Source organism: Siniperca chuatsi, linkage group LG18, assembly GCF_020085105.1.
Source record: "Siniperca chuatsi isolate FFG_IHB_CAS linkage group LG18, ASM2008510v1, whole genome shotgun sequence".
Classification (NCBI taxonomy): domain Eukaryota; kingdom Metazoa; phylum Chordata; class Actinopteri; order Centrarchiformes; family Sinipercidae; genus Siniperca; species Siniperca chuatsi.
In genome coordinates, this window is record NC_058059.1 from 6,129,592 (window position 1) to 6,145,645 (window position 16,054).

The following is a 16,054-nucleotide window of genomic DNA, read 5'->3' on the forward strand; positions in this document are numbered from 1 at the left end:
CAGCTTTTTCCCCATCTTCTTTTATATCTCTACGCAGTGCAGTCCTCTTCAGTGATATCTACAGTGTTGACCTGGAGAGGACTGCAGACAGTCATGTGCTCCATCCATGACACACAGTACTGCCAGCCACTCCTTTACTTTTGCCATTGATTAGCTTCACTGGAAGGGCATGACACATAGGTGATTCAAGCTAACCCTGCGGTGCAGACCAACCAGTAGGAGCCACAAGTGCTGTGAGAGGGAATATTGTGTTCATTTGAACGCACAACCTAGCTGAAGCTACCTTTCCCTGCCAGATGCAAAGGTTACCATTGTCTTCCTCAGCCCTTCGAGACGCAAAGGCTACATGCACAGGGTGTCGACAGCCCTGCCAAACAGATGAAAGAAAAGTCAGTCCAGCCATCGTGCCAAAAATGCAGAGATAGTACAAAAAAGCCCCAGGAGCAGCATAAGGAGCAGCAAAAAGATGAGGAGCAGCAGAAAGGTCATCATGATGAAAAGCAAAAGGATCATAATCAAAAAAGCAGGAGGATGAATATAAGAATAAGCATACGGAACAGATTGCAGAACAGCATAAGGAGCAGGGTAGTAAACAGGAAAAGGAACAGCAGGACCTTGTTGTTGCCACTCCATCCCATAGTGTGGTGATGGGAACTGCTGGGGTGGAGGAGAGGGAGGTCTGGGGTTTTCTTCAGGATTATGATTCCAGTCTCTATTACCTCCACAAGGCTCAACCTCAGCCTCATGAAGCCCGCGCACATCATCCAGCCCAACAACTTCAATCTCTTCTTCCTCTTCCTGGTCATCAGGGGGGCTGGGTCACCAGGAGGCCTTTCAGCATCAGGCCGTTCATTACCCAAAGTCCAAAAGAAGCCACCTGAGGAGGGAAAGAAGTATAAAAAAGTCACATTCTGCACTTTCATTAAACAGGCCTAAAGAGGCCTAATTAATCATTTTTGACCATGTAAATTCCAGGTATTTTCCCATGTACCGCCAAAAATGTTTTAATTATAAAGCGTTATGAGCATCGCTTTAATTGTTGATGAGGAGTTGGCTACCAGTTGCACGCTTTTATGCACGGTTCTGCTCAGATTAGCTTGGACCTGGATTCAGAGTCCAGAACCCAAAACCATGCCTCAAAGCCTTTTAATGAGAAAACTAGAGATCCACAACACACTGGAAGAACACAAGGAGATGGTAGCTGCATTCTTGCAGTGGAGAATGCAGCTTCCAGAAATGGAGATTGACAAAACAAATCTGATCCTTCTGTCCTGTAGGTAATGACTCATTCATTCAATGTTTATATTCATTTTCAAAAATCCTTTGGAAACTTTAAGAGGAGACTGTTTTGACGCCATCCCTCCTAACCTAAGTTAGATGATACTGATTAGAAGGGTTTTCATCTCTGAAAATAACTTCCAAATTGAAAGTCAGATTATATTTGATATATTCCAGTTGTGTACAGTGAAAAAATATAATTTAGTGCTAAACTTCAACCATCACAACAAGCAAACTCAAATCCACATAGGACCAGGCCCTGGTTTCTTTACTCCTGCACGTTCTGGCGTCCTGATGTTTGGTCCTAAAAATTGTCTCCACGGTGCACAAGAAAAACATATTTTGGCATTATTCGAAAAATGGTTCAGTCGCCATCTTTTTTCCAAAATTTTTGACGACAAATTTGGGAAATTTGTTGCCCTCAAACAAAAATAACAGTAATTTTAAATCACTACATGTTCTCTACATATTCCGGGACATTCAGTAGGGCCTACATTCTACCCATCTAACCACGTGTATCACTCAAAACTGGGTTTTCCAACAGGCCAACTAAAATTCTCTTAATTATTTATCTTTATATTCAACAATTTACATAAATTTTGCACTGAAACCCCCTTTTAAGGGGTTCAGGAAGAATACAGGTTTGCCTCAGGTCAACTTGTGTCAAGTCCAAGTGCAAATGAGAAATTAAAAAGACCTGCGGCTTTAACATCACCTCGGTCAAACATTACCATTCTGTGTCCTTGGCTTTTACTGCCGCACGTGCAAGCGTGTGCGTGAGTGAGTGAGAGAGATATGATATACAGTTAATGGTTTGTTATAAATGGTTGGATTTATGTGTTTACAGATAAGTGATGTGTATCATCTTCAGTTACCTCTGCAGACTGTCAGAAACTCCTGCAGCATGTGATGCGTCTATATGACGATGAACACATACAGCCAGACCGCTGCAGTTCACACCATCTTAACCCAGAGCACAATAAGGGGTTAAATCTGAAGCAAAACATAACTAAGTAGCCAAATAATCAAGTAAAATCGAAGTAACAGTAGATTATAATGTGAAATGATTACCAAGTAATTACCAAATAAAACTGATCCAATAATAATATAATAATAATAATAATAAAACTTTATTTATAGAACACTTATCAAAACAAAGTACAAAGTGCTTCACAACAAGAGAAATAAAATATCACAGTGAATGACGAAATATAAAGAAATAAAATACATAAAATACACAAAAGCAATAAAATAAACAGCCAATACCCAGCTATTGTATTGTAATAAACAGTTACAATTTGTATTGAAAGAAAAGTTACTTGCTTGGTACAGTTCAGTTCCCTACATTCATATTTGGACATGTCCATTTTCCTTACCTTAAATTCAAAGCAGTTAATTTATGTTCATAGGGCCACTTTTATCATATTCACTTCTTTATAGTAAATTCATACAGTCACTAGCTGACATGTGAAAGATTAAATTACTCAGGTTTTGTGTTTGAGGACAATGTTACCTACAGCCAACGTAAATGTTGAACATGGAATGGCAGGTATTGCTTCAAGATGACAAAGATTAAACAGACACAAACGATAAGGAACAGATATATTAACAAAATTAAGCTTCAATCAGAAATAATTTGGAAATTTCAACAAATACTGCATGAAGTCACTTACATATCATTAAGTGACTTCATTACAGGCTCTGATCCAGTATTTTGAGTCTTAGTTTTTCTGGCAGACCAACTCTATAATATGTCCCAGTGGCATTAAATCCAACTAATGGATGTGTAAAAATTATAACTCATCTTGTGCTTGAGATCACTGATGGGCAGATGCTCCAAATAATAATCAAATAATGACACCTTATCCTGGAGAAGGAGCTTACATAAGAAAAAAAGCAGAAAGATTTTGAGCTTGTTTAATATTCTTTTAGATCCGTTTACCACATTAATGACAGGGAATTACAAATTCGTTCCAGCAGTGGTAATTATCTTCACTCAAAGTTTCAACATGTTAATCTGATTTAGAGGTTACAGCAAATATTTCCTCGGAATCTGTCAAATCCGTCCATCGAAAGGCATAAACATGGCATTAGTCTTCTTTTTTATTGTTGTGAATTCAGAAGTGAGGAGGTGAGTGTTTCACCATGCTTTATAGTGTTGTATGTATGTACTTTTCACTAAACAAAACATCTAAATTCTCTTGTTTTACTGTGTCAGGTTTTTTGTTTGTTTTGATGTGACTGTCGAGGGCCTGAAAAGCTGCAAAGTAGTGATTTTCTAATTATGTGATTAGGCTTTGCAGGATAAACAGTGTTCAAGCCCCTGGAGCATTTATACCATTCATTAGTCCTAAATAAAATGTCAATTTTTTTATGTATGCTCTCTGTATGCATATCCAGTATCTATGCCATCTTTCCTGTATGATGCCTTTTTCCGGTAATTTCACAGTATGTTGATACGGATTTTTTTATGGGGCATATAAATTGAGTGATCTTTCTTATCTATCTAACCTATCACCATGTGAGTTTAACCTTTAGATAGTTACTTTACTGATTTTTCATTACTTTTGTAAAAGACACTCAGAGAACACAGAAATTGGGCATTTTGTGGGAAGAAAACCTCCCTTCAATAAAGAACAAAGAAAGATTTTAAAACTTTGCTTTGACTGAGGGATATGTGTTGCAAAATAATTCAAATCCCTCAATCTCAATTTAAGGACTGAATATTTATGATTAGTTTGTTTGAGAGGTCAAGAGGAGCTTTCGAGGCTCAGTTTGTTCAAGTAGCCTAAAATGTACCACACAGCGATTCATAAGCTGTTATTCTTGGACTGTGTATGGAATGTCTTTTCAGAAGAAAAGGGCTGATTGAAACTGGGATCACACCAGCAGGCACTGCAAAAAGAGACAAGGATGTTTGTCCTGAGGCCTCTGTGCGCTGTTGTTATTGCTGTTTACTTGTTTCTTTGTTTTTTTGAGTCTGATTATGAGGTCAAGGGTCGTGGTCCATCCTTGTGATGACACCAGGGCACCAGGGGGGAATAAAAAGCTTCAGCTGCATTGAGGAAGTTGCCTCGTTCTGTCAAGATAATAATCACATGCAACTCTGGTCTCGGCTGCCTTGTTTTGACTGCATTCAAGTCTCAGTGCTTATGATGAATTCCACAGTGTGCTGCTCTCGCCATCTACAGGACACCTTGATCACATGCACTGAAAACAAAATGAACAGAAAATACACCAGATTATACCTTATTATACCTTACCTGGTGCGGACATCACGTTGTGGTGCATTTTTTCAGTTTATTTAGGAAAACAAGTGTGAGATTAAAGAGGATGCATGTGGAATGTTATCTGGAAAACCTCCACATGATGGCAGTATTGCGAGTTCATTCACTTTTTATTAACTGATATATTTTTGCCAACAGATGGCACCACAGTTTAACAGGTTGTGAATTGCAGTGCTGCACCTATGATGGGCTTTGTCCTTTCCCCACATGGCCTATAATCCTCTCATCTCCCCATTTGGAGAATTGAACACCTATACGATACAGCGTTGTCTTTTTTCCCCTCAGTGCAGAAGTAACTTATACTTGACTGCTCACTTCTTTTGTTTGAATTAAAAACTTTCACATAACTCTTAGAGTAACTGATATAGTGATATAATATGAGTTATGAAAATACTTGATACTATAAGGCCACTATTGACTGCTGCTGAATGTCACTGCTTAGCACCACAGTCACATTTATATTATAGTGATACAATCAGTAATAGTTGTTTAGTTTTTAGTACAAGTCAATAGAAACTCTAGTATTTTTAATACAGTTACATGTTTTTCTTTATATGCATTTTGTGAAATCAATATTGTTTGATATCAAAATTGGCCAATATTACTGTATGCTCTTGGTTGGGTCATTTGAAAACAGTTTTGTAATATCTTCTGTGGCTCTGGAGGAGTTTTCCAAAGTTTTATAAAATAACCCTACAGCCATGATGATGTCATCAGTGTTAGCTCGTTGTTGAGTTGCATTATGGGAAATGTAGGATCCAGCGTTTTTGGAACTTGACCCATTTGACAGACTAAAGGTCAGGATCACATTACATTACACCATGGCCTCTGCTCCTCTGATTGTGACCATTTTTTAAAAAAACAATCTGTCTCTTGAGAGTTCCCTAACTTTAATAGACATAACACCTCTGATGCCAGCAAATCTTATTATCTTGTTGCCCAGTAAGTAGTGACTAAATCTATCTGTTTACTGTGAAAAAAACACAGACAGCATAAAGACACAGGAGATAATAATAACACCTGCATAATGATATAACAGTACAGTAACAGAACTGTATGAAACACACTTCTGAGGTATGTTTCATATTATAATCTCAGTCAGTCATTTCCTGAGTCAGAAACACCAAAAATGCAGTGGTGGAAGAGGCACTCTGATATGTTACCCAAGTAAAAGTAGTTATATCACAGTTCAAAAATAATAGTTACAATTAAAAGTCCTGCATTAAAAATCCTTAACAGATGTTTTGTGTGTAAACTAGTAACTAAAGCTGTAAAATGAATGTAGTGGAGTACAATATTTCCTGCTAAAATGTATAAAGTAGTATGAAATGGAAATATTCAAGTAAAGTACAAGTACCTCAAATTTGTATTTAAGTACAGTACTAGAGTAAATGTACTTACTTTCCACCACTGCACAAATGTGAGTGTCTTGGTGTACACGCAGAGGCACCATATTCTACAACTGAGCATAAGTGAAAGTGACATCACTCCAACTTGTCTCTGATTGGAGGAAATTTAAATTACAACCGACCCCGATGTATATATTATACGATAAAGTACAGTAGCTAATATTATACGGTAAATATAGCCCATCGAAATACCATATAAAGCATGAAATGTCACTTTAAACTCACTATACACAGGAAACATTAAACTTATAGGGATAATATGGGCATATATCATTTAATGGGAATGTTTCTGCCTCCCTGACAGGCTTCAGTCCTGCATCCCGGTGTGTGAAGGGGGCTGGACCAGAGGAGCAGGCTGCAGAAACAACTCTGGCGACACCTGCAAACAAACTCCTAACCGACTCTCTCCCGGTGCGAAGAGACGGGTGAAGCTGAGACAAACAGTAACTCGGAGTAAGGGTGTGGAAAGTGTTATTGCTTTTTAAGCGGAGGAGCAAGCAGCAGAGAAATTTTTTTTTAAAGACAACAAGTCGTGCGATTTGAGTTCACGACAGATCGGACCGAGAGCGGAGAGAGACTACAGGTAATGTGCAAGCTGCTTAAAATAGCTTTTAATTAAAGCTATAAGAAAACAACATTATGCAGTGAGATTATCGTGAGGATTTTCACTTATACTTTCTGTATATCTGTCGTTTTATTGATTTAGAGTCGATCAAATGCTGGTGCGTCCACAGGTAAAACGCGTGGCGACTTCTCTCAACGTTACTGATTCAAACTCTTAATACTCTCTCTGTTGTGGTCTTTTTGCACTGATGCATTTACTGACTGTATTTGATTGTAGTATGCAGGAGTTTCACTTCCCGGTGAAAGCAGTAGAGGTCAGTTATTGTTCCTGAAGGATATGTTTGAGTGCTGATAATGTGTACTATTTTTTTTAAAGCCTGTTTCACTTCTTTGTGTGAGAGTTTATCGACCAGTCCATCCAGTTTCTTAGCAGTGAGGTTATTTTCCATTATATTGCATTAAAAGGGTGTAGAAAAGTAGTTCATTGTTTGCACTGAGTAAGTGACAAACCTTTTTTCGAAAGTAGCTTCATATGACCACTCATATTTGTGTTACTATCACGATCATTAGTAGTCACAAGTAGTCTGAAAGAAAGTTTTCACACCTTTAAGTCACAATGGCACTGCAGAGTTTGATGCTTATTGTGGCATCTGTGTTAGTTTCATCATTGCCTCGAGCATCTTCTTCTGAGAAGTCTTGAATAAGATAAGTCCCAAATTTATCTCCATGTACCAAAAGATAATGTGTAACACATTAAAGTATAATTACCAAAGGGCTGAAAGCAGAAAAGTGCACCTTTTCATACAGCCTGTAGGCTAACTCATTGCAGTTTGTCATGTGAGAGGAATTAGATTATTCAATCATGCATCACCTGAAAAAGTGTTCAGGACAACAGGATCAACTTGCTCACATCTGAAAATATTTGCATCGTATATATAGATGTCAAAATGAGCTTCCCAAATGATTTGTGACAACGTGCATTCTCTTGTTATGTGTAATCTCTTTTCTCACGCTCTGTTCTAGAGTGCATGGCCATCAGCCAGGTCAGGTTTCTTATTCACATTGAACATGTCAGAGGCTGAGTCAGGCTGAGGACAATGACTGAAATAATTCTGTGCAGACTAGAAAAACGGGACATCTGGATTTAAGATTCATCTTTACAAGTACTGTGTCTTATTTTGGTTACCTGATCACAGTATGGTTATTTTTACTCAGAGATGATTCAGAAGTTGTGTTTGAACTCAAGATGCTCAAATAAAGATGGATCTCGGTCCTTTCTATGTGTGTATTCAGATTATGTTTTTAAACCTTGCGTAAACACAAGCATACCAGAATATAGACATTTGTTGATGTAATGGGGCGCAACCTGCCAACCTAGGACAATGTTTATTCTACAATATAACACGTAAGCCTTCTCTAGTTCCACTTTACAATAGTGTAGCCCCATTGATATGAGTAGGATTAAAAACAGAGATGGACGCCCTGGCCTGTGGCATTGCACTCTTCTATTGATAAGATGTCCTTGGGACACAATATTACAGCACGTGAACGTGATAGTGATATTATTGTTACATAAAAACAAATGACATCAATCAGTGTATTACAGTATAATGTGACTGGACCTGCTGTTAAGACACTGTATCCTGTTCTTGATGTTGGTCTGCTGTGTCACTTTACAGTTTTATTTTCATAAAATAACATAAAGTAATCTTGGGTTTAACCCAGATTCAGAGGACAGTGCCACCTGCCATTAGAATTCTGATTTTAAATTCACTGACAAAACAACACATTTCACAAGACCCTGGGCTATGAGAATGTGCGATGGGCAACAAATGATTAATCTTAATAGAGAAAACTAGTCAGATTAATTGACAATGAAAATAATTATTATTTGCACTCCTAATTGGGACCCAAACGAGGAAAGAAAATGATGTGGCAGAAACTCACCAAAGAGTGTGAGTCTTCCTCTGAGCCACAGAATTAAAACTGTTATGGCTTGTCTGAGTGGCACCAGCTCATGCAAATGAGTGTCTAGACAAAGTGTAGCAGAGCTAGCACCACTGTGCAGCCTTTAAGTCATGCACTATTCACAGCTGAGAGTGAAGTCGGATCAGGTGTGTGCTGATGATACAGTTACCCTTTCCTCCAGTGCTGCATCCTGCCTGAAGAGTTGGACACTGTGCTGTAGTTATTGTAGCTTCATCCATACAGATTTATCTCAAACACCTAAAGGCTGGGAGAAGAGCATCATATGCAGGAGTGTATACATCTTACATATTTCACCAGAAAATCCTGGTGTTGTTGAATTTACTCTTCTAAGGTTACTCGCTGCAGCACATGTTTCTCTGGTTTCTTGCTGTGGGAGACAACACGTTTTCACCATTTTAGACCAAACTGTTTAACTTTATAAACTTTATAAACAATTTAAATTAAATCAATGCAGTGAATGATTATATGGTAAAATATTTGATACTGTATTGTTTAAAAAAAATACAGGTTACAACAAGAGACTCTGGACAAAAAAAAATAGATAAAGGTTGAAAAGTTTCAGTTGTTATCATCCTGACATTGTAGTAACATAACTATTTCCTTCACAGGGAAATGGTGGATGGAAAGAAAATGGAGGTGAACAGAAGAGAGGTGCCTCTATATGTAAGTGCCTATATGTTTTGCTCCAGTCTGTATGTGTCTGATGTGCTGGTGGTCTAGTACAGGGGTACATTTGGATATTTTTTGGGTGTGGTTGTGTGAATACATGAACTCTGAGGAGCAGTGTCCCATATTTAGACCCAGTTCTGTTTTTTTCTCACCAGAATTAGAGCACTATAGTCTTTCCCTCCAGCCATCCCTTTGCTCTCTCTCAGTCCTGACTCTCCCCCTGTGCAGTGGTTGACTGGCAAGCCTTGTCTCACAGGTGAAACCCAAGCCAGGAGAGTTTCAGTCCCTGGGGAAGCCAGGCCTTACACAGCCTGTTCACCAAATGACAAGGCCCGCTGAAAGCACGGTTTCCTCAGTAAACATGGCAGCCAGAATGAGAGAATATACCCATTTGTTTCTTGGCTTTTTACTGTAAGGAGTACACCAGTGGTTGAACTGAATAAATACACATTTTTCTTTTGGGTGCGTGTTAGAGTGCAGGGTGTGCAGGTGTGTTTGAATTATTGTTTTTTGACACAGTAGAACTCTTTTTCTCTCTGCTACGTTCATTTCTTCCATCTGTCTTCCTTTTCCCCTTCGATCCTCCATATCCACCGTCTCTCTTTCTCTCTCTCTCTCTTTCTGTCTGTCTCTCGCCCTTATTCTCCGTGTGTGTGGAAGCCTGGGTGGGCCAGTCACTGAAGCGTTGCCAGATTTCTGGTAAGCAGAGTGTCTGCTTGTTTTGCTGTGTCACCAGTTTCAGGCGCAGGGCGGGGGGCTGCTCTGTCCAAAACCTTTGCCTCCACTCGCTCATAGAGGCTGATTGAGGACCGGTCTGAAACCCAGGCATGTGAATCATTACGGGCTCTACCACTTACACATACACCGCTCCATTAAGAGGAAGTGGTGTCTCCACCCTCTAAGGTCACAGCTCAACAGGAACAACTCTCACTACTGAATGAGATCCAGATTTCAATGCTGGGCTTTGTGTAGGCAAGCCACAGCACACTGCTGTGATATAAAGGCTGTTATTGTAACACCCTTAGTAAAGTGTTATGGTGCACCTCCACACATACAACATAGTGGCAGGCCCATAGCAGATACTGTTAGGCCAGATCAATGGATAAATGGTTGCATTGAATTGCAGGCAGAAAGTGTGGGAGTTCCTGTGTTTGAGGAGATTTTATTGAGTGTGTGTGTAGAATTCCTCCCCCCTGCAAGAAGACTGTGTGCTCATGTTGGTGAGCTGAAACGTAAGAAGTCCAAATCTGCTGTGAGAGAGAAATATACAAAAAACAGGGATGGTAATGTGTCAGCCTGTGGGTCAGTCCACTGTGGATTGGGTGGATTGCCATGGAATTTTGTACAGGCATTCATGGTCCCCAGAGGATGAATCCTACTGATTTCTGAAAACTATTGATGGATAGATATGAAATTTTGTACAGACATTCATGTTCCCCAGGGGATGAATATTAATAACTTTTAGTGATCACCAAAATTTTCATCTAGCACTATTATCAGATCAGGTTTGTCCAATACTTTGGTTTATGACTAAATACAGTCTCACAGAGCCGCTGGCATGGCTATTATCTCAACACAGCACAACGTCATGTTCACAAAGGGAGATAGATTAGCTATATCCTTGTTGTACCATGTTTGTTCAATTGCCAGCATGATGTTGGTTTGGTGACAGTTATCACTGTGCTCTTTGAGCTAGTGGGTATCTCTGTTATGGCTTATGATCCCCCCCCCCCCTTGAAGTGCCATGCTGATTGTGTTTGCCATGCTTTTCACATGTCAAACCAACATAAAACCTCACCCTGCCAGTCGTTTATTGACATTTGATAAGCCAGTCAATCATAAAAGAAGGGAAAAATTCTCTTTTACATGAACAAATAGACATATGCTCTTATTACAACGGCTTTCTCAAAAATGCAGACCTAAAATGTCAATATCAGTCTTAATAATGATTAATGTGACTAAACATTTTGTACAAAATCCAGGTACTTCTTGATATTATTATGGCAACCCTGTTCTTTGAAACTAAATGTTTGCAGCACCACTCCAGTTTTACTGACAGCATTTTCTGACATGTAGACTAGTTATTAGTATCTCATTTGCACAGCAGATTAAATCAGAGGTATGTGTCTCAGCTGAGTATGAGAAAAGGCCTACAGCACAGTTCTAGCTGTTACCCTCAAGACTCCAATAAGATTCTGGTTCACTGAGTTTCTTTTAGATCCGATATATGAGTCACTGTGGTACTGTTTATATATTTAAAATATTTTCACTTTTAAACATTCTTATGAGTTTGAATAAGGCTTTGCTTGATGTATTAGATTGTTTGAATGCTTATGAAATTGATTGAGCGTGTGAAAGTTGGTGAAATGGTCCAAGCATATGCCTTTTCTCAGCCCTCTGCTGGTTTTTGATAAAAGCCAAACCATTAAGTTATAATAATTTATAGTAATTGTAACAAAAGTCTTTTTTTGTGTGTGATATTATCTGATTTCAGTATACTTCATTGTTCAATAGAACTTTTCTTAATGAGACAAAATGTCATTTGTGTTGGATTCTTAACTGAAATACTATACTCTATACTATAATTTAAAACAAAAAAATACATTGTCCCCGCTGACGTCATGTTGTCTTCTCACTAAGGGAACTGACTGTTATTGGAGCTGTTTTTGTTGTTGCAGTGGCAGTGAACTTGCTCCCCTGACGTCACCTACGTGTTGCACTCAGGAGATCATAGCAAAGAGCTCTAAAGCTGATGACTGCTGGTTTCCTAGAGACCACAGGCAGCAGATCTGATGTTGTTTTCCCCAGTGAATGGACAACAACACGGGGAAATTATAAAATCATGTCCCTGGTGTATCCTTGGATTTGGTGTTCTAATGAAGACAAATATTAAGTAGTTATTATGTCATATTAAGGTAATCTACACAGCACAATTGCTTTTTAGATTTGTATTAAGCTCCTATTGCATATGTGATAAACCTCCTCATATTAATGTTCCATAATTAACATACTGTGCCTGACCTGAGAACTTCTCGTATGGGAGGCATGAGGTAAAACCACAAGCTGTTGAATATTTAATTGTTACTGGATCAGGTTGTGTCATGATAAAGCCCTGGAGAAAAGGCCATAGATCACATCAGTGTGACATCTTATCGCCAGCCAGCCGTCCTCCTTTCCCAAGGCACAGGAGATATAGTTAGGATCAAGCACATTCTGTCCGATCAAATTGTACCCGTGTAAACCAATATTATTTCAGATTGCTGCAGATTGTTGGGACAATTACGTGGGAACTACAGCCTCCTTGGAGGAGTGAAAACCAAATAAAACATATTAAAAATAAGTGCTCACATATGTTTCTGTGTCTTTTGTAGACATTTCAATCTAATAGCTGGAGGACAAAAAAATAATACACTAAAGATAGAGAATGGATAAAGCTTCTTGATGTTAATATGATATATCAGAATATGACTTGTCAAGGGACAATAAATAGGAAGAATTCTTGTGAGAGTAGCTATGATCTTAGCAGAGGAAAGTCCCTCCATTGCAAAAGTTTCTTGGTTACTTTGAAAACCTAAAGCAATTCTGTCACATTTGAGTTAAATTAATGAAATTCTACTACTTTCAAAATGTACAAAATGTAAAATAACTATTGATTCCCTGTGTCTAGCTAGCATTGTAAGAAATCAGGAAGGCTGCACAAACCCCAGGCGGACATCTTATCTTTTTGTTAGGTGGAAAAACAATCAGTGATAACATTAACAGTGGTAAGTGTGCACTAAGTGGTACTGCAGCTAACCACTTAGTGCACACAACAAGCTGAGAAACTGCAGCCTGAGTCAGACCTCTATTATCAGTCCTAACCAAAAGCCTGCTAACACAAGAGGTCAGTTGCATTTCTACCTCTGAACCACTATAGGCTGGACTCAAGTAGCAACTCTTGAAAGCTCCAAGAGTTTCGGGGCAAAGTAGATAAAAGGGAAACTGATATCAGCTTGAATTGGGCTCAGTCAGAATTGTAGACGTTATACTTTAGCCCTATTATTTATTGGTTAGCCAGGGACAAGATGGTCTTTCCTTATGAGGTTGTGTAGAGAAGTCTTTCACCATTACTGCTGAAAGATTTCTAGATGCATTTTGAAAATAGCGTCATGTATCCCTTATCTGTTTCCTTTTGCTTGCTATCTCAACCGTACCTCTAAATGTATTGACATTCATGGTTCCAAGATGATCTATAATGACTTTGGCGATCCCCTGACTTTATCTTGCACCACCAATGTTTTACAACTATCAGATGGATTGTCGTGAAATTTGGCACAAACATTCATGCCCCCCTCAGGATGAAGTGTAATAAGTAGAGCTAGACTGATACATTGGTGAGGGCTCCGTATCAAGGTTTTTTGTTTGTGTTATGTGTTTATGTTAAGTAAATAACAATCCCCATTATATCATTATTGGATTTTTAAACTCCCCAATATCAATATCAGTCTCAAAAATCAAGTATCGGTAATGCCCTGAGTTTCTGTTTAGCGCCATCATCAGGTCAAAATTTTGATTTGTTAATTTGTCCAATTTAGTTTATGATCAAATACCTGCAAAACTAATGACATTTCCATCAGCCTCAGCTTTACATTCTGTGTAGTGCTAATTAGCAATGGTTAACATTTGCTAATTAGCCATATAGTGAGCATGGTAAACATAACACCTGCTAAACATCAGCATGTTAGCATTGTCTTTGTGAGTATGGTAGCATGCTGACGTAAGCATTTAGCTCAAAGCACTGCTGTGCCTAAGTGCAGCCTCACAGCCCCAAGCATGGATGCAGACTATTAGTCTTTTTTTTTAAAGATAATGATGTAGATTATATTTAATCCATGCACAATCTAAACTATAATTATCAGCTGTGTATGCTTCAGTCCCATGTATTTAGCTGCTCTCCCTCTAGTCTAAAATGTTACAAGAATTAAGACTCAGACTCAGTAGTGCGTTGAGAAGAAACAAAATGCAGTATCATTCTTCAAATGTAAAGTTAAGCTGATGTTGGTCCTAAAAATACATTTTAGCATGATGGATGCCTTAACCTAAAGTATTAACAATAAGGCTAAATTAAGGATCGCCTCATAAATCACAAGATAAAACCCTAAGCTAAGCACAAGAAAACAGAAGATAAGGATATTGCACAAGCATGGAACTCCAAGTATGTGATCCCTCTTGAACTTGAAAGATACACTCTGAGCTAAGCCTCTTGTAAAGGTCAGTCTCTAGAGGAAAATCATTTTCCGTGTTTGGTAATCTATATTGATATCGAGGACAAAAACATTTACTTTGTCTTGTCAGTAATTAAGAGGCACTACATTCACCCTTCCAGCATGTTGTATTGGTAACCGAATGCTTTGACGTCCCTGCATCAGTGGTTATATGTTGCAGAAACATATCGGCTGCAGTGAATAATGTGAGTGATAGAGAGAACACGTCTGTGTTTGGGCTTGTGTATCTGTTTGTGTACACACAACATGAGCCTCTACTCAATAAAGTCTTTCTGCTTCTCTTACCCCCCATGTCTTCGGTAGGGGGTAGACACTCTTTAGAGTTGTGGGTGTCTTTGGGGTGAGTTTAGATGAGGTTAATATAAAACAAGGTCAATGATGTAACGGAAATAATGAATCCCATTATGAAGGTGGATCATGAAGTAGTCGCTCAGCAGGGTGCAGCTCACTCCCATTGTGAGAAACGGACTGGTGTCTTTCTTTCTTCTTTTTTCCCTGCTGGCCCATGTTTGCTCCTTCCATCCAGTGCAATGAGTACAATGAACTTGGAGCTATTACAATATAATATTTCAGCGCATGACGATATACTTTTTAACATTGGTAGCGTGATGATTATGAGTATGAGTATAGTACTCATACTCATAATCATCACGCTACTTTGGTTGTGTTGTAAATGCAATTAAATGGATGGATCTACTTTTTCTCATCTCAGGGACAGGTGGAGGCCCATGTAAGGTTACAAGCCAACCCTCCTGAAGACGCAGAGTTTTATGTTGTTGTACAAGGCTCTAGACTTACACATGTGACTGCAGCAAAAACAGGAGATGATGGGTTGACCCTTTGCTTCATAGTTCCAGGTATGTCCTTCAGTCAACCTCTAACAACACTTTTTTTCTCTTTGCCTGTCATTGTCTCACTACCACCTATCATGATGTTCTCTATCTCCCATAGGCCATGCCCTTGTGGAAGTTGTCTCTGTCACATCCTACTTTTACGCAGAGGACCAAGTCAAGCCATGCGAGGGTGAAGCATCTCTTGAATACCTCAGGGACGTTGCCCAGGAAGCAGCAGAATACCTGAGTACCAACAGGGACCAGCTTGGCCCCCAGAGCTACCTAGAAATCCTGAAGAGGTTTTCCACGTGGGCGCAGGCAGCTGACGAGGAGCTCTCTGTTGTAGGGTTAGACCGCAATGAGGAGGATGTGCAGCTCAGACAAAGGTCAGGTGCTGAAGCTGGTCTCAGGCAGCTGGATGAGAAGATCACACAGGCTATGGCCAACATGGATTACCCTCAGCAGTGGAAAAACACTGACAGTCAACCTAGAGAAGGTAATGAAATAGGAAGTGGGAGTGTAACTCAAGCTGCGGTCTTGTTGGTTTTCATTTGCCAGAGGAAATTTTGTGGCCACTCCAGTGCCAGTTATTGATGCTTTCTGGGACTTCTAATGCATAGATGGGTCTGCATATTGTGCTGTATGAATCATTTAAACTTCAAAAACCAAACCAGTCTAACCAAAACAAAGCACATTTAGGAGGTCTACTGTATGTCTGTGAAATACATTTCAGTCTCCTAGAAGAGTTAAGGATGTTTAGT

At 39.1% G+C, this 16,054-nt stretch overlaps 1 protein-coding gene across 6 annotated transcripts in view; it reads left to right on the forward strand.

Moving 5' to 3' along the window:
* Window positions 1–6,290: 6,290 nt before the first annotated feature.
* arhgef28a (Rho guanine nucleotide exchange factor (GEF) 28a) overlaps window positions 6,291–16,054 on the forward strand; it is a 42,511-nt gene continuing 32,747 nt past the window's right edge. For 3 of the 6 annotated variants that reach the window (XM_044175352.1, XM_044175353.1, XM_044175354.1), the window contains exons 1-4: window positions 6,291–6,557; window positions 9,136–9,190; window positions 15,173–15,317; window positions 15,412–15,789. In XM_044175352.1, the coding sequence (XP_044031287.1) occupies window positions 9,140–9,190; window positions 15,173–15,317; window positions 15,412–15,789 (574 nt within the window). In that variant the 5' untranslated portion in view covers window positions 6,291–6,557; window positions 9,136–9,139. The remainder of the gene's footprint in view (window positions 6,558–9,135; window positions 9,191–15,172; window positions 15,318–15,411; window positions 15,790–16,054) is intronic. The other 3 variants (XM_044175355.1, XM_044175357.1, XM_044175358.1) reach the window with 1 other exon arrangement.